Consider the following 19,591-nt stretch of genomic DNA (forward strand, 5'->3'; position numbering starts at 1 on the left):
GCAGATAACGCTGAAATAACATGCAGAGAAAGATGCAATTGATCAGAGATATATCAAATGACTTATAATGCAAGAAAAGAAGAATTGAACAAGTATTTTTAGGTCCAAAATTAGAGTATAACAGCTGCCCCTATTTAAGTTTCTTTGTCCGGAGGGTCAAGAGACGAAGTCTTTGAGTTGACGGGACGAAGATACTTAAATATTAACATTTGCACGGCTTTTGGACATAAAAATACGTTTTCAGATTTTCAAAAAACATGAACGCCATGCAACATTTCATTTATGAATGCAAGACAATCGAACCGGAATCTACGGGCTGTGTCACACCACCAAGGGATTTATAGACATCAAGGTAGAAAGAACGGGCAACAATTAGACAGGTACAAGCTGTTCTTTGGATCGAACCTGCCACTTGACCGAGAGATACAAACAAGAGATGGGTGCAAGCTGTTCTTTGGATCGAACCTGCCACTTGACCAAGGAAATACAAACAAGAAATGAATACAAGCTGTTCTTTGGATCGAACTTGCCACTTGATTGAAAACATAGCCATATAGGTGGATACAAGCTGTTCTTTGGATCGAACTTGCCACTTGACCGGAGATATAGACAAAGGGTAGATACAAGCTGTCCTGATCGAACCTGCCACTTGATCAATACCACAACATGTAAGTAGGTGCAAACTGTTCTTTGGATCGAACTTGCCGTTTGACTGGAAACAAAACATAAGCAGAGGGTACAAACTGTTCTTTGGATCGAACTTGCCGTTTGACCGGAAACATAGACATATAAGCAGGTACAAGTGGTTCTTTTTGGATTGAACCTTGCACTTGACCAGTAACAAGATACAAATTGAAAGCCTGGTTTAACAAGATACCAATTGAGGGTAAATTGTCATTGAATTGATTTGGAAGTAGACATGACCATTTTTGTTGGCCCAAGAGTAAATTGACATTGATTTGAATTGAATTGAAAGTTGAACTTGTCATTGACATTGACATTGGCTTGGAAATTGAAATTGACATTGACATCGACATTGGCATTTGACATTTGGCATTGACATTGACATTGACATCGACATTGGAATTGACATTGACATTGACATTGACATTGGCATTTGACATTAACATTGACATTGACATTGACATTGACATTGGATATTGACATTGACATTGAAATTGACATTAACATTGACATTGACATTGACATTGACGTTTGGCATTGACATTTGGCATTGACATTGACATTGAAATTGACATTTGACATTGAAATTGACATTGACATTGACATTGACATTGACATTGACATTGACATTGACATTGACATTGACGTTGACATTGAATATTGACATTGAGATTGCTTCGAATTTGACAGTTGACATTGAATTGAACTTGACAGTTGACATTGAGATTGACAGTTGCATTTGAAATTGAAATTGGCATTGAATTTGACAGTTGACAGTTGGATATGCAACATGTATGTATGGTATAGCAAGATTATTGGATGTCTGAGCACATAAAATGCATGATTATGCATGTATGAATGCTTGAAATGCATGATTGGTAGGCAATTTGGCAGAGAAATTTCACAAAGGCAGACAAGACATTGGAAGATTGGGCACGTAGTGGCTCGTGCTGCGACATATTCACAGGGGAAAACCTCTTCGGAGAGACCGTCGTTGAGAGACGTATCGAAACCATGGCTGAGGGCAGTAAAAACTTGTAAAGGAGGGACCCTTGGAAGGTTCTTGGATACAGGTCGCCGTTGCTAGGCGTGTCAGTGCTGGGTAAACATTGGATGTTCGCATCTGTGGTCAATGCTTTTCAATTTTTCATTCCTTCATTCTTCATTTTCAAACCCCATTCTTGCCTGAACCGCCCTTTCGGGTTTTCGATTCACCGGGGAATAGATTCTTTTCATTGCCCCATTTTTGCCTGAATTGCCTTCATAGGTTGTCAATCAGCGGGGTGCTCATTTTTGCCTAAGCCGCCCTTTCGGGTTTTCAACTTAGCGAGCTTTTCATTTTCATTTTTCATTTTTTCATTTTCATTCTGTTTTTTCATTCTTGCCATTGACCACAGATCATCCTGGGGAATAACCTGCTTGTAACATGTATTGAAATAGACATTGACACTCATTCATTCATGCATGTTTCATTGAAATGTACCCTGTTGCTCAGGTTTGCTTTCAAAATAGCCAGGAAAAGGTTTTTCAATTTTCAAAGATGTTTGCTTCAGACATTGACATGATCAAATGGAAAGGAAATGTTTTGTATATATAGCATTGAAAGTAGAAAGAAGAATAGAGTTTCAAACAAAAGCACTGGCTCAAATTGATGTAGAAGAGTGAAAGTCAGCCAAAGGCATGACTTCACGGATTTACAAAGCTTGGAAAATGGTAATTTTATTGGTTGGTGATACATTGAACACGATGACCGCTACATTTCATAGAAATTTTGAATTCACAAGTACAGAAGCCTCTGATGAAGAAAATCATTGACAGTTGCAGATGCCCTAAGGGGTGATGGTGATTTGCCAGATATAGTTACTTGTCTTTTATCAACCTCATTTTTGCATGAACCGCCTTTTCGGGTTTTCGGCTCATCGAGGCGCTCATTCTTGCCTGAGTTGCGTACAATCTCAGCGAGCTCTTTCATATTCATTTTTTTTGTCCCTAACTTTTGCCTGGATCGCCCTTTCGGGTTTTCGATCCACCGGGAAGCGCATTTTTGCCTAGGCCGCCCTTTCGGGTTTTCGACCTACCACGCTGTTCTTTTCTTTCTAGACAAAGTATTTCTTGACTATATCGGCATTAACAGGATTTAGGAGTTCAACACCATCCATGTGTGTAAGAATCAAAGCACCACCAGAGAAAGCCTTCTTGACAACATAAGGACCTTCATAGTTAGGTGTCCACTTGCCCCTTGGGTCGGGTTGTTGGCTTATCCTTCTTTTCAATACAAGTTCAGCCTTCCTTGAATTCTCGAGGACGGACCTTCTTGTCAAAAGCATTCTTCATTCGCACTTGATATAACTGTCCATGAGTCATGGCATCCATACGTTTCTCTTCAATCAGATTCAATTGATCATACCGACTTTGACACCATTCAGCCTCAGTTAACTTTGCTTCCATGATCACTCGAAGAGATGGGATCTCCACTTCCAGAGGGAGAACTGCTTCCATACCATACACCAAAGAGAAAGGAGTTGCCCCGGTTGAACTGCGCACTGTAGTACGGTAACCATGCAGGGCAAACGGCAGCATTTCATGCCAGTCTTTGTAAGTAGTGACCATCTTCTGAACAATCTTCTTGATGTTCTTGTTAGCGGCCTCAACTGCACCATTCATCTGAGGTCTATAAGGAGAAGAGTTGTGATGTTCAATTTTGAATTCTTCACATAAAGCTTGCATCATGCTATTGTTCAGATTGGAACCATTGTCAGTGATGATCTTGTTGGGAACACCATATCGACAGATGATGTTATTCTTGATAAACTTGACAACCACTTGCTTGGTCACATTTGCGTAGGAAGCAGCTTCAACCCACTTGGTGAAGTAATCAATTGCCACTAGAATGAAACGATGTCCATTGGAAGCCTTCGGTTCAATCCTTCCGATCATGTCAATGCCCCACATAGAGAAAGGCCATGGGGAAGAGATAACATTAAGGGCATGTGGAGGCACATGAATCTTGTCAGCATAAATTTGACATTTGTGGCATCTCTTGGCATGTTTGTGGCAATCACGTTCCATAGTTATCCAGTAATAGCCGGCTCTTAACAGTTTCCTTGACATAGTGTGACCCGAAGCGTGGGTCCCAAAAGTACCATCATGTACATCATGCATCAACTTCTCAGCTTCTTGTTTATCAACACATCTCAACAAGACCATGTCATAGTTCCTCTTGTATAGGACTTCTCCGTCCAGAAGGAATTTACTAGCCCACCGTCTCAAGGTCTTTTTATCTCTGTTAGAAGCACCAGGTGGATATTCACGATTCTGCAAGAATTGTTTGATGTTGTAATACCAAGGCTTTTTATCATTCACAACCTTATCAGCTTGATCTGGCATATTTTCAATAGTAAACACATGAGCGGGTCTATCAAGACGCTGCACTTTGATTACGGGCACATCGTTCCAGTGATTGACACAAAACATGGAAGACAGAGTAGCAAGAGCATCAGCCATTTGATTTTCATCCCGAGGGATATGGTGCAGCTCAACCTTGGTAAAGTATGTCAACAAACGTCTTGCATAGTCACGGTAAGGGATCAGCTTCTCATGATGAGTCCCCCATTCACCCTTTATTTGATTAATAACAAGTGCAGAATCTCCATAGATGTCAAGGTGCTTAATTCTCAGATCAAGGGCTTCTCCAATGCCCAAGATGCATGCTTCATATTCAGCTATATTGTTTGTGCATTCAAAAGTTATTCGAGCGGTGAAAGGAATGTGATGCCCCTGCGGAGTTACAATAATGGCCCCAATTCCCTTACCATAAGCATTAACAGCACCATCAAATACCAACCCCCACTTGCCTTTGGGGTCCGGCCCTTCATTGATCAGTGGCTCTTCACAGTCTTTTGCTTTCAGATACATAATCTCTTCATCAGGGAAATCAAATTTAATTGGCTGGTAATCATCAAGAGGTTGACAAGCAAGATGCTCAGCAAGGATGCTTCCCTTGATTGCTTTCTGAGCTTTGTACACAATATCATATTCAGACAACAACATTTGCCAACGTGCAATCTTCCCGGTAACAGCAGGTTTCTCAAAGATGTACTTGATTGGATCCATTCGAGATATCAACCAAGTTGTATGATTCACCATATAATGACGCAGGCGTTTGGCAGCCCAAGCTAAGGCACAACATGTCTTTTCAAGCATTGTATACCGAGTCTCGCAGTCGGTGAACTTCTTGCTCAGATAGTAGATAGCATGCTCTTTCTTACCAGTCTCATCTTGCTGACCGAGAACACAGCCCACTGAATCATCCAACACTGACAGATACATAATCAAAGGCCTTCCTTCCACTGGTGGGACAAGGATAGGTGGCTCTAACAGGTATTCTTTAATGCTATCAAAAGCTTCCTGACATTCATCATTCCATACAACAGGCTGATTCTTTCTGAGCAATTTGAAAATTGGACCACAGGTGGTAGTCATGTGAGATATGAATCTTGAAATATAGTTCAGACGTCCGAGGAAACCTCTGACTTGCTTCTCAGTTTGAGGTGCCGACATCTCTCTGATGGCTCGGACTTTGTCGGGATCAACTTCAATGCCTCTCTGGCTGACAATGAAGCCTAGCAACTTTCCAGATCTTACACCGAATGTACACTTGTTAGGATTCAACCGCAGCTTGTAATTTCTTAATCTTTCAAACATCTTTTTCAAATACACAACATGCTGCTCTTCATCACTTGACTTCACAATCATATCATCAACATATACTTCAATCTCTTTGTGAATCATATCATGAAACAGAGTTGTCATGCCCCTTTGATAGGTAGCACCAGCATTTATCAAGCCAAACGGCATCACTTTATAACAGAACGTTCCCCACGGAGTGATGAAGGACGTCTTTTCTCTATCTTCAGGAGACATTCGTATCTGATTATAACCAGAGAAACCATCCATAAAGGAGAACACCTTGGATTGAGCGGTACTGTCAACAAGCACATCAATATGAGGCAATGGGAAGTTATCTTTTGGACTGGCTTTATTCAGATCTCTGTAATCAACACACATTCGAACTTTCCCATCTTTCTTTGGTACTGGTACGATGTTGGCAATCCACTCAGGATATTCAGCTGTCATGAGGAAACCCGCATCAATCTGCTTCTGTACTTCAGCCTTGATCTTAAGAGCCATGTCTGGACGAGACCTTCTCAATTTCTGTTTGACAGGAGGACATTCAGGTCTTGTCGGTATCCGGTGTTCCACAATCTTGGGATCCAGACCCGGCATATCTTCATAGGACCATGCAAAGACATCTGGATAATCATGGAGGAGCTGAATAATCTTCCTTTTCACTTCTGGCTCAAGTGCAGCACCAATCTTGATCTCTCGCTTGTTTTCTTCAGTACCCAGGTTGATGAGCTCAATCTCTTCCTGGTGAGGCTGAATGGCTCTTCTTTCTTGCTCAAGCAGTCGAGTGATCTCATACGGTATCTCTTCATCATCCTCATCCTCATCTTCAGCTTCATATACAGGGAATTCAAAATTTGGAGGAACCATAGGGTCACTGTGTTCAACGGGTTTATTATGGTTCAATCTGCATAATATGATTGGGATGATTTTAGAAAAAGTTTTTCATGCAGATGTTTGAAATTAATAAGAAAATACAGATGTTTTGGTTTTTTCTTGCATTACCATTATTTCCAAGAAAAAAGGCACTAAAAAGTAAAAAAACAAAGAGTCGTGAAAAAGACGACAACTTTTATTGATAACGGCAATGCCGAAACAAACACGCCCTTACAATGATATCACTTTCGCCTTGGGCAGAGCGAAAGGATTGTTATTTTGAAAACAAGAAAACATGAGCAACAAGACACATTACATGGAAGCATGCATGACTAAGGGAACATCAATGGCCTCCCAATTTCTCACGGTGCCTCCTGGTATAACAAATGCAGGCACGTGACTACTTCCAGCAGCATCTTCGGCAATAGCATTGATGAACCCAGCACTGTAGAAAGTTCCTGTTGAAACAGCAGATGTTGGGGAGAATCCAAGGCCCTCTTTACGCTTGTTTTCCAAAATCTGAATTACTCTGCCCCAGCCGGCAGCCTGCCCTTCTTGAACAGCCTTCTGGGCGTCTTTCAATGAAGCCATGCTAGCACTAGCTCTTTGGGGTTCTGCACCCTCAACAGTTAAACCTTGAAATGACGTCCCTTCAGCGGACCCTGCTTCAACACAAGAGAATGATGACACTTGGCTAACTAGATACGCTTCTTCACCATGCACAGTGACAATCTTACCATTCCTCGCAAACTTGAGCTTCTGGTGCAGAGTAGAAGTGACTGCCCCAGCGTCGTGAATCCACGGTCTTCCGAGGAGACAACTGTAAGAAGCATTGATGTCCATGACCTGAAAAGTAATTTGAAATGTCTCGGGGCCAATGGTAATCGGTAGATCTACTTCCCCAAGAACATCTTTGCGAGATCCGTCGAAAGCCTTAACCAGATAGCTACTTCCCCTCAGAGAAATTCCATGATGACTCAATTGTCTCAGTGTAGACTCAGACATTACATTCAAGGATGATCCAGTGTCCACCAACACATTGGATATCATGTCAGACTTGCAGTGTACTGAGATATGCAAAGCTAAGTTGTGGTGCTTCCCTGTTTCGGGGAGCTCATCATCACCAAACCCCAAGTTGTTGCAAGCAGTAATGATACCCACTATTCCATCAAACTGATCCACAGAGACTTCATGATCAATATATGCTTGTTCTAGCACTTTCATTAACACTTTCCTGTGAGCTTCTGAGCTCAAGAGCAGAGACAAGATGGATATCTTTGACGGAGTTTGCAGCAGCTGGTCAACAATCTTATAATCACTCTTTTTAATAAGCCTCAGAATTTCGTCCAGATTAGACTCTTCAATGGGCTGGCCCGAGGGGCTGGCATTCTCTTCCTCAAGGTTAGCCATGCTTCTTCTCTTGTACAATCTTGTTTGATGAATTCTAGCCGGTTGGTAAACCTTACGAGCACGAGCCACCTTTCAGACTGCGGCGGAAAAACCAGGAGACAATGAGCTCGGGAAGCCATTTGTGACCGATGAATGCTGCGTATGATGCATGATATGCAAATGCAAAAAGACTCTTTTTTTGTCAGAAGGCTTGTCAAAGTGGTTGTGAACATCACGGAGAAACACAGTTTTATTTGAAAATCTTGAGCAAAACTAAAAGTTTAGTTGAGATGGTATCACTTGGTGTTCATATCCGTGATGTTCAAAAGATGACTTGTCTAAGTCCTCCGATAAATGCATGGGAAAAAGTTTATGCATGTATGCATGTATGCATGAATGCATGATTATGTTCAAGTTCGGAGAAAACATGGTGGGTTTGAAGTTCAAAGTCGAGGAGTCATGGGTGGACACGGCGTCCGGTGAAACTAGGGCTTTAGGATAATAGTAACCGGGTTCTAAAAAGGTTCCCAAGTTGCAACCTCTCCGACGTATCTCATGGTGTCACGAGACAACACTCGCTCCATGATTATACGCGGAAGGTCTAACTTGAGTGTAGTATCGCGTGACGACTAAAACTCGAGACAACACTCGGTTTAGCCTCCGCACTACATCCTAGAAAATGGCCATGGATGGCTTCGGTTATCTACGGTTCATAGCGTCATAGAACAATTAGAAGCAAAGTGCCTAAACACGACAACACGCGCCGACAACATCACCCCCAAAATGCCTCAGCTATGTGGGATTGATCGCATAATCCAAAACACGAGGCAACCCCCGGAATGAATTGTCGACTATATCCCTCCTAAATCCTGAGTTCACTCAGCCCGGGTGCAGGACTTTTGATATTCTCACCCCACACGTTTGCAAGAAATTAAACATTTATTCACATAGGAAAGCAAGTAAAAGAAGCAAGTAAAAACAAAGCGCAAGCGTGGAAGTAAAGACTAGGCGTAACTCTCGAATCCCCAGTGAAGTCGCCAGCTGTTTTATCTTGGTTTTCGGGTGTCAAACATTGATTACGTTCGAACCTTTTAAACCGGTGATATCTTATTTTTTCTTGGGAAGGGAAAAAGTAAGTAAAACCCTTGAGAATCGAGGTCCGGGAGTTGTTTTCGCTACGGGAAGGTGTTAGGCACCCATAACGACTATAGTATCCTATAGGAACCGTCTTTAATTTCTACGCGCGCGCTCTATTTTTAAATGCAATTTTGAAATGTTATTTACACCTAAAGTTTGCTAAGTGAAGAATTGGAGGGAGAAGAAGGTTTTTGGATTTTTATTTTAGTTGAATTGAAGGAATTTTGTTCCTTGCCTACGTACCCGATTAAGGGATCAAATCCACCGTAGTTCTCTTACAAAAATGTTTTTGTTTTTGTTGGTTGATTTTATGTTTGAAAATGAAATTTTGAAGAATGAGAGAAAGAGGCCTCAAGGGCATGAGATTATGAAATTGTGAGGTTGAATTAGTCATTTGCAAAAGAAGTCAAGTATGATTATTTTCATTGAAATTTGATTAAGAAAATGAAAAAGGAAAATTACAATGGGATTTTGATCCCAAGGTTTATTTAGAAAATAGTTTGAGTGAAGTTTGTTCATATTTTTTTGGAAAATGATTTTTTCTAAGTGTAAAGCCTAAGCATTCATCTAAACATACAATCCTAAACATACATCTAAACATGCATATTCTAGCTATATCTAAAGTGAGGTGTGTGCATGTGTCGGTGCTTGTGTCGGTGTACATCATTAGAGTCCATTGTCCTTATTACATCATGCCCTAGCTTACATTCTATGGTCTTGCAAGAAATCAAAAGCATAGGAAAAATATTACAAAATTCCTAAGGGTTACATTCTAAGTCTTGGTAAAAATTTAAATGTACAAGAAATAAGAGATGAAAATAGGATGTGAAATGCTATGGAAAGGAGACATGAAACAAAAGGAGTTAGTAACACAAATGAAATAGAAACAACACACTAAAGGCATAGTAAAGTAAATGTAACTTGAAAATGAAGTAACAAAAAAGTGATAAAAGAGACTTGACATTTTTTAGACATTTTGGAAAGGGTAAAGATCATAGAAGAGATAGGGTAATGACATAAAAAAAAATAACCAAGATATTATGAGCATATGTTTTGACACACTTTGAAGCCAAGAATTTACCAAGAACAATCGAAAGGATTAAAGTGCAAGGGATCGACATAATAACATGCCTAAAATAAATCATTATGGACCTTGTGAAATGTGAATCCAATGATTCTAACATCATAGCCAAATTTTCAGTCATGATACAAGAATCAAAAGGGCTAATATTCCACAAAGTTCACAATGATTCCTATAAGCATAGTTATCACATTTATTCCCACATTTTTTATCAAGACTCAAGTGCAAATTTAACAAGCAAACAAGAATGAAACTCACATACATTTTTCATGCTTTGGAGGTAAAATTTAATATGCACAAATTCAAGAAACACACACAAGAAAAAAAAACTATGCAAGAAAACATGATTAATTTGGAGTTTTTTCTCAACACTTTAACAAAAATGAAAATCAATGGATTGACAAAAAAAATCAATATATCTTCATATATTTTTTAGATCCAAATTAATCATGTATCAATGCTAAAAGCAATTAGAATTAACAAGACACAAACATCGCAATTTTTAGGAAAAAAAAAACTAGTGCAAGATTCAATTAAGCAGGGGGGGTGCAGGAGCAGCAACAGGGGTTCATCAAGCAATCAAAATATAAGGCTGTGAATGGGATATAAGCTTGCGTGTTAACATAGGGAGTATATATATATGTTTCAGCAAACAAAGAATAAGAATTCACTTGTTTTATAAAAAGAAAAGAAATTCCTACTGAAACAAATATAACAGCACCGCCCCCTAAGTCTTTCTTCTCCGATGAATAAAACTTTCCGGCACGGTGACCGGTGGTGGCACCACCGTGCCGGAATACTCAACCACCTCCGTTTTCGAAAACAAACACATATTCAGCAATCTTTTTTCAAGTAGAGCATAGATCCGATCTTAGTTTTCGAAGAAAAGCAAACAATACATCACAGATCTAACAATCAAGATCGAACATAAACTAACACTCTTTACCTCTCTTGCTTCTGTTTTCGTTTCAGACTTGAATTCCTAAGCGCTTGGAGCTCGAATCCGCCATTGCTATGTTGTTGTTGAATCTTCAAGCTTCGGGTTCCCTTTGCTGCAACTCCGCTTCAATTCTTCGCGAAATTCGATTCGAATCCGTTTTGGTGCGTGAGTGCTGCTAATTCCGGTGCTGTTCTTGTGATGGAGAAGATTGAGATGGAAGGTTATACTTGCTGATCCTTTACCAGCACCATTCGAAATTGCTTTCAATCGTTTTCAATCACCTTGTTCCGATCGCTTTCAATTGCTTTGAATCGCTTTCGATCTCTTTGTTTCAAAACACGTTCAAGGATATACCGTTAGGATCAGAAATCAGCACCGATGCAAGGTATAAGGGAGTGATTTGAGTTTGTTCTTGAGGTTGAATTTGGATTGGTGAGGAATGTATGCATTCGGCTTTGCAAGATTTGAGTGGCTTGGTGTTGAAGGTGGTGGTTATGGAGGTTGAAGAAGTTTGTTGTGGTGGAGGAAGTGGTGGTTGGAGGTGGTTATGGAGGTTTGTTATGGTGGAGATGGATGATGAAAAAGTTTGTTAGAGGTTGTTGAAGATGAGAGAAAAATGGGAGAGAAAATAATTAAAAATGATTTTTTTGGAATTTTTTGGGAATTTTTGTGTAAAAAATGATTAGTTGTTGAACCTTGACCATGACTTTGACCTATTTATAGGTGATGTGGAAATGCTTGGACCAATGAAACAATGCCATGTGGCACTTGACTTGTAACAAACCTTGACTTTGACTCTAACAAACTTAAAAAAGGATTAAAATGCAAAATAACAAAAGTACGAGGACCAAAATGAAAATTAAACTAAAATCGAATTGAAAAAGTAAATTGAAAATTAAAGTAAAGCGAGACGATTAAAAGCAACAAAACAAATTAAAGTGAATCAGAGATTTTATGTGAAATGACCAAAATGCCCTTAGGGACTAAAATGACTCGAAACGACTCAAATGCAATTTTAAAATGATTTTTAACAATGGAATTGAAGCAAGAGCTTATTCAGACAAATTAAAAGACTCAGAGACAATCTCTAGAATTAAACAGAGCTTTAACACATGAAAAGACTAAAATGCCCCTAGGGGCAAAACTGACTCAAAATGACTTCAAACGCAATTTTTAAAATGGATTTTGACATAGAATTGAAATGAGGACTTATTCTAACCAATTGAAAGGACTCAAACAAATTTTTTAAAAGACTGAAAGAAATTTTATCATGGGAAATGTCTAAAATGCCCCTAGGGGCTAAACTGACTAAAAAATGACTTAACTGATATTTTTTGAAATGAATTTTGACATGAGATTGAAACAAGGATTTATACAAACCAATTTAAAAGACCCAAACAATTTTCAAGGATTAAAATGAGTTGAATGCAGGAAATGACTAAAATACCCTTTTATATGAATTTTGCAGATAACGCTGAAATAACATGCAGAGAAAGATGCAATTGATCAGAGATATATCAAATGACTTATAATGCAAGAAAAGAAGAACTGAACAAGTATTTGTAGGTCCAAAATTAGAGTATAACAAAAATGCGAAATTAAAAGGCCTATTCTGCAAAAAAAGGAAAATTATTAAGGACTAAAAAGGACTTGAATGCAATTTTTGGAAACTTTAGGACTAAAAATGAAAAAAAATAATAAAATTGAATTAAAAAATGTAATTTGAAATAAACGTAAAGTGAAACGATTAAAATTGACAAAACGGACTAAAATGAACCAACTACTTAAATGAGGTACTTTAAAGTAACCTCTCTCTGTCGAAATTTCGTGTGAAATGACCAAAATGCCCCTGCGGACTAAAACGACTCAAAATGACTCAGATGCGATTTTAAAACGGATTTTTATCAGGGAATTAAAGCAAGAGCTTTATATAAGCAAATTACAAGACTCAGAGACAATTTTTAGAATTTAAACAGAATTTTAACACATGAAAAGACTAAAATGCCCCTAAGGGCCAAACTGACCCAAAATTATTTCAAATGCAATTTTTGAAATGGATTTTGACATGGAATTGAAATAAAAACTTATTCAAACAATTGAAAAGACTCAAACAATTTTTAAAGGACTAAAATGAGCTTGGACACAGGAAATGACTAAAATACCCTTTTATATGAATTTTGCAAGTAATATTGAAATAAAATGCAGAGAAAGATGTAATTGATCAGAGACATATCAAATGACTTGAAATGCCAGAAAACAAAAATTGAGTTAGTATTTTTAGGTCCAAAATTAGGGTATAACAGGAAGCAAAACCGCCCCTTTCCCATATATTTCAAACTTTCATTTTTCTTCATAACCATGGAAAATTGTTAGCAAACATGTTGATGGAGATACCCATGATGTTTTTAGAGCAAGGTAAGTAACAAAAATGTGTTCCCTTCCCTTTCACCAAGTAGGCCGCCCTTTACCCTTCAAATTGGGGAAAATTGCTCTTTGTAAAATTGTTCCAATTTCATGCTTTTAGTGTGTTTAAAATGTTATGGGTATTGTGGTTTTAACATGGTTGATGTTATAGGAGCTTTTGGAAGGAGAAGGCAAGTAACTAGTGGCTTGGGGTTGGAAGTTTTGCCACAAAGTGTTCAAGAGGAACCTCCACAAGATTGTGAGTTCCTTTAGTTAGTAAACCTTTCCTTTTGGGTAGTTCAATTATGCTATTAGATTGATAAATTATGATTTTGAGCATTAGGACATAGTTAGTGCTATTATGTTTAGGCTAAATACCCCTTGCTAATATATTCTAGAATTTGCTTTTATGTTAATTGTCATGCTTATGTTAGTATAGAAGTTGGAGGAAAATTATTAGGCAAGGATTCAATACATTTTTGAAAATATGTGTATGATTTCGGCTAGATTCCGGAAATTAGAAATTTGTTAAATATTTGGTATTTTCCTATCTTTGGCTAATGGGAATGAAAAACTTTTAAATGAATACACGACTAATGGCGGTTACGGATTGAACTTTCATTTTTCCGGATATGTAGCCGAAAAGTGTTATAAGAACCTCCAACCAAATACTACCATATTGCTATGCGTATTAATATAAAAGAATGTTTAGAATAAATTATGCCTTTAGAAATTATAGATTATGATCTAGTATGTTAGGACATAACATAGAGACATTATGACTTAAGATATTTACCCTTGCTAGTGTACTCTAAAATGGTTTTATATTGATAATTATGCTTATGGTAGTGTATGAGTTAGAGGAAAAAATTGTTATGACAAGTTTTGCACAAGTATGAATAAATATGCACATTTCGGCTATAATTCCGGAAAGTGAGAATTGTTGGTTTTATTACTTTGTTTCAAATCTTAGCTAATGAAATTTACACTTTTAAGGTAATATAATGGTTTGGTTTGGCTAAGAATATAAATTCTCATTATTACCGAACATGTAGCCGAAATGTATTATTATGACCTCTAATTACGTACTACCATATAGCATTATTATTTATGTAAAAGAATGTTTAGAGTAAATTGGCCATGAATAAGAGTTATGGGTAAGTCACTAACCCGGGTAAAATACCATTTTTGAGAAGAGATTAGTTATTGACACATTTTCAGTTAGAGACGAGAATTTAATTCTCATTAACATATATGACATTAATTGATTTATTAAATTGTGGCTTTCGCTATCCCGCCAGTTGGATACGAAAGGTTCCCGCCAGTTGGAACGGGCACTATCCGTGAGGATGACCCCACAATAGTCAGAGGAGTCCGGTATCCCCGTCAGTTGGGTTCCCGCCAGTTGGAAATATTTATATATATACCGGTTAGCAGAGGAATAAATTCCGGGGTTACTCCACCTGGGTTTATTCGTAAAATCAACTCAGATAATTGTTTGTTCAACGCTAACTTTACTAACACATTTGTTAGACATTGAGATTAAATATTCAGTTATGTTAAGATATCAGAGTTACAGGTTAAAGATGTATAATCTCAGAGAGGTCGAATTTAGACAGAGGACAATCATAGGTATTTCCCAAAGATTGTTTGCAGCCTAGGATAGGTGGAGCTCACTGAGACATTATGTCTCATCCCATTCCATTTATTATTTTTCAGGTACATAGTCATCCCAGAAGAAAGATTAAGAAAGGCTACAGGTTGATTATGGTGTTTCATTGATGATGTGTATATGTGGAAGTATGTCTCAGGACTTGTTGTGATGTATTTTAGTCCATATCAGTTAATGGGAATTATGTATCAGATTATGTATAATATTATGTGCTCGTCAGTTAGTACAGATATCATCTAGATAATATGTAAAGATTATCAGATAATCAGACAGGAGTCCTAGAGACATATGCACATTATCAGTCATCACAGGTAAATTTTTATATTGAAATTTAATGTACCCGGTATTAAATTTTAACGCTTTCTAAAATTCTAGACACTTTTATGAGGGCGTTACAGAAAATGACTTATTCCCTAAGGGTTTTTGAATAAAAAGAATGAAAAAAATGTGCAACATGTTCTTGGACTAGTAGGAAAAGTCTGGAGGCAAGCAAGAAGTAAATTTGCAAGGACTAAAACAAATAGAATGTTTAATGGGACTGGAAAAAAAAACTTACATGGACTAAAACAAAAACAAAAAAACACTAATTGTAGGGACTGAACTTATATTTAAACAGTTTTAGGTTAACCCTTTACAGCTCACAGCCAAAACAACCGATAAGTGCTCTTTTATCTGAAAAAAGAAAAAGAAAACGTTGGTTTGTGCCGGCCAAAGCCGCTAGTAAGTAGAGTCCGTCAAAGTCGCCAGAGATTACATGCGGAGGCTGCCTTTAATGTGTTACATAAAAAATGTAAAGCATTAAGGAATATTTCCAATCACCTTATTACACGCAGAAACCTGACTACCAGTAATGAATGTTGTATTACTATCCATTTTTGTTAGATACTGGCAGAATTTTGCCGCCAGTATCACCATTGGGTTAGAGTTGGCACCAAATTAATTTATCTTTCCTTCTTTCTTTTTATTTTATTTAAAAAATAATAATAATGAACCATGAGATCTTTCTTTTTTCTTTTTTTCTCATAAATTCACTTTAGTGAAGAGTTTCGTCTCTATCTATGGATTGAATTTGGCTTAGTAGAGGAATTGGTTCTCTCTGAGTATCGCACCTTCGAGTCATCAATTTTACCAACTCAGAAAACTTGCTCTCAAAAGATTTTGAAGGAGTTTCCAAAAACTTAAATTGATTATAAATCTTTTCCTCCAATTTAGGCACAACCTCCTCCTTGATATGTTCAATCTTTTCCCCATATTTACCCATAATCTCAACCATAGTTACATTTTCTTCCTCTGGCTTAAATACAAATTTTAAAATTACGGAAACCTAACGAACATGTTTGATCAGAATAATATATAAGAATTATATTCAAAGCTTTGTAATCCAGCCCAGTAGTGGCAACAATCTTTGTTTATAAAGAATTTTTTTGTAGAGACTTAAAACACTTGGTTCCTCGACAAGGCATGTGTAGCAGGGTTGAGAAGACTAGACCTTGTCTAGTGGTGTAGTATGGAGAGGCCAACTAAAGAATACTTGGTTCCTTAACAAGGCAGGTGCTAGAAGCTTTGTGAAGACCATAAGTTGTTGAGGCTGAATTAAGCTGAAAATTATGTTAGTTAATTCAATGAGTTGAACTTGAAATATATATAGTTCAACTCTTGTTCATGAGCTTGCTCTAAGAACGGATGTTATGATTGATACCTGCACTTAAGAAGGTGCACCCTTAGAACGGATGTTATAATTGATACCTGTACTTATAGACTTGTTTTTCTTTTTCTGATTTTTAGAGACATAAGGTGTTCTGGACCACCTTTAACAACGCATGTTGATTCAATGTATTATGCTTTTAAATAGACTGGTAGCCAAGTGAGCATCTCCTGTCATTTGCATCTCCTGATTCATTATAGGTTGTGAATTAGGTATTGCCATATTTGATGATTCTATAGTAATAGTCTCTTTTTATTTATTCGTAGCTTCCTCATTTGTAGTGCAACTATTGTTAATTTTGTTTTGATCTTCAGTTGATGATTCTATATCAATAGTTTCTTTATTAATTAGTAGCTGCCTCATACGAGTTATGATTGTTGTTATGTTGATCCTCATCATGTTGAGCCTTGGCATTTCCTCATCAACCGATGGTTTGCTAGAGCTTTTGCCCTTCTTTTAAAAGATTGTGATCAAGGTTGTTAGAATCTAGATTTTGCTTTATATCAAAAGGGAATAGCGAAATCGAAAATCGTAAAATCTCAATCGAACGATTTTACTCAACTAGTTTTGTAGAATCCATATAGGGTTTAGTTTTTGGATTCTGTAATGGATATGGGTCGATGAAGGTGAGTAAAGTCGCAAAATCCTGGATTTTGAGGTTTAAGTTGTGGTTTTGACAACAATGATTGTGATAAGCTTCGCAACCATTCTCGTTTCTTTACCTTATCATCTTTCAACCTTTTTTCTTGATCAACTAATGGATGCAACTTGTTGAAAGCATGAACAAAATTACTTATAGTTTGGTAGTTATTATATCAATCAGACGATTTCTCATAAATGATCACCACATAAAATGCATAACCTTCTCTTTCAAACAATATATTTCATCGAAGACGCGTTTTGAAAGATCAAAGATCCATAGGAAATGATTCATTTTTTCAATCACTTATATATTGGCCCAACACTCTCTCACTAAGCCAAGTCAATGATCACCCAATGTGTAATAACATTGATTAATACTATCTAATAAATAAATTTAAGAAACAAAAAAAAAAACTATCAAGTTTGTCATGCGATTCGAGAATATATTTTTTACACTGACTTTCAACCCTAACGGTCCCTTTTGTTCTCTAATTTGCGATGTATTTGATCTATCTATACCCCTGCACATAGTACATCAACTTGCTGATAATAGGTATTTGTTGTAAAATCATAAACTTTCAGTGATTTTGTAAACATTTTTTTAACCAATATATAAGCATATCCCTCCACAATTATACTCCCTTCTCCTCGTATATATATACCATGAACGTTTTCAAAAGAAACATTAAAATTTAAAACTATTTTTAGCAACATTTTTTGGACTAACGTTTCTAGCAGCTTTTTCCTTGGATTTTCCACCTAAATTAGTTGGCAAATGGCACACCTCTATGAAAGTTGCTTGTCGTATTCATTCGGCAATTGATTACTATACTTTATAAACTATTTTCCTAGACGGCCAACATAACACACTCCTATAAAATAAAAACACATTTTCCCTTGGTTTCAAGCATAACAAAATGGTTCTCTCCTACTTAAAATCTAACAGAATTCTTTCTTCATCACTCATTACAATCTTCATCATTTCCCTCTTCCTACAATACCACAATGTCAAATCACAATCATCGTGGCAATCACGACAAGTACCACAATCAGAAACCATTGCTTTCAGCATAACAAAATTCGAGAAAGAAAATCTCGACATATTTTTCAGGGGTGACACCTCAATCTCCGACGGCATTCTAAGACTAACAAAAACCGACCAATCTGGTAAACCACTACCAAATACCATTGGACGTGCGACATACCTCACACCAATTCATATTTGGGATAAAACTAGTGGAGAGCTAGCTGATTTCTCCACTAGTTTCTCCTTTATCGTGAACACAAACGGTTCAGATCTCCATGGAGACGGATTCGCTTTCTATATGGGACCGCTACATTTTGAAGTACCAAAAAATTCAAGCGGAGGTTATCTTGGTCTTTTCGACCCGGAAAATGCATTTCCTCCATCCAAAAACCCAATATTAGCTATTGAGTTTGATGGTTTTACAAACGAGTGGGATCCTCCTTCATCATTTCAATCTCCTCACATTGGAATTGATGTTGGGTCTATTGTTTCCCTTGAATATGCACAGTGGCCTATTAATTTTGTGCCAAGAAATGCTTTAGGAGAAGCTAGTATAAACTATAACTCTGAATCTAAAAGATTAAGTGTGTTTGTGGCTTATCCTGGGACTCAGTGGAATTCCACTAGCGTTTCAGTTGTTGTTGATCTAAGGAGTGTTTTGCCTGAATGGGTTAGAATAGGTTTCTCTGCAACTACAGGAGAATTGGTTGAAACACATGATATCATTAATTGGTCTTTTGAATCAGCCTTGTAATAACTAATAAACCTTGAAGTCTGGGGTGTTAAATAATTACTTTCAATAACATGTTTCTTTGCCGAGCATTGTCGAACGATCGATGATTACGTGATTTATTTCATTAGTAAAAATTGGCTTAACTATAAAAACTGGCTTTCCTATCACAATGCTCCATTATTCATGACTTCAAATCTCATTCGTGCCCATATGATAAGAACCGATATTTTCTTCGTCCTTTTGTTAATTAAGCTTAAATTCAAATTAAAGTTTTCACATCAGTATGATTAGCCATCAACTAAGAGATCGATATAGATATGGGAGCGAGTACAAAAGAGCGTGCTCGGATTGCTTCTCATCTCCACTTAAGAACAAATAGACGACTTCATTACAAAGCATTACCTCCTCCAAAATTCAATTCTTCTATTTCCAATATGCATGATCAAGCTATATCATGCTCCAACTTGTGGGAGGCTATTGAAGATAAATAAAAACAAGATAGAATCTAGTTTGCTTGAGGATATAGAAGAGGAACACTATAATTTGCAGTAACTTGTAGTGCAAGCTATTGCTATCTTTGAGCTATTTTAGTTAATAAAACTTCCATAACTATTTT

The 19,591-nt window shown here is 37.3% G+C and overlaps 1 protein-coding gene and 1 long non-coding RNA gene across 2 annotated transcripts; both read left to right on the top strand.

The window, feature by feature from the left end:
* Nucleotides 1-13,095: 13,095 nt before the first annotated feature.
* On the top strand, nucleotides 13,096-15,246 carry LOC146920832 (uncharacterized). Its single transcript, XR_015010737.1, has 3 exons — nucleotides 13,096-13,208; nucleotides 13,369-13,455; nucleotides 14,916-15,246. It is a non-coding gene; the product is annotated as an uncharacterized LOC146920832 (long non-coding RNA).
* A 2,886-nt stretch (nucleotides 15,247-18,132) lies between these two features.
* LOC146920833 (lectin 10) lies at nucleotides 18,133-18,996 on the top strand. The gene has a single exon (XM_085710745.1). It carries the CDS (start codon nucleotides 18,133-18,135, stop codon nucleotides 18,994-18,996), a length of 864 nt encoding a protein of 287 aa, XP_085566871.1.
* Nucleotides 18,997-19,591: the final 595 nt, after the last annotated feature.

The sequence above is a fragment of the Medicago sativa genome, chromosome 5 (genome assembly GCF_051527215.1).
Source record: "Medicago sativa cultivar Bolivia chromosome 5, Bolivia_mono, whole genome shotgun sequence".
Classification (NCBI taxonomy): Eukaryota; Viridiplantae; Streptophyta; class Magnoliopsida; order Fabales; family Fabaceae; genus Medicago; species Medicago sativa.

What these genes read in the sequence shown, in the direction of transcription:
- LOC146920833 (XM_085710745.1), top strand. Translation starts at nt 18,133, where the DNA reads ATGGTTCTCTCCTACTTAAAATCTAACAGAATTCTTTCTTCATCACTC.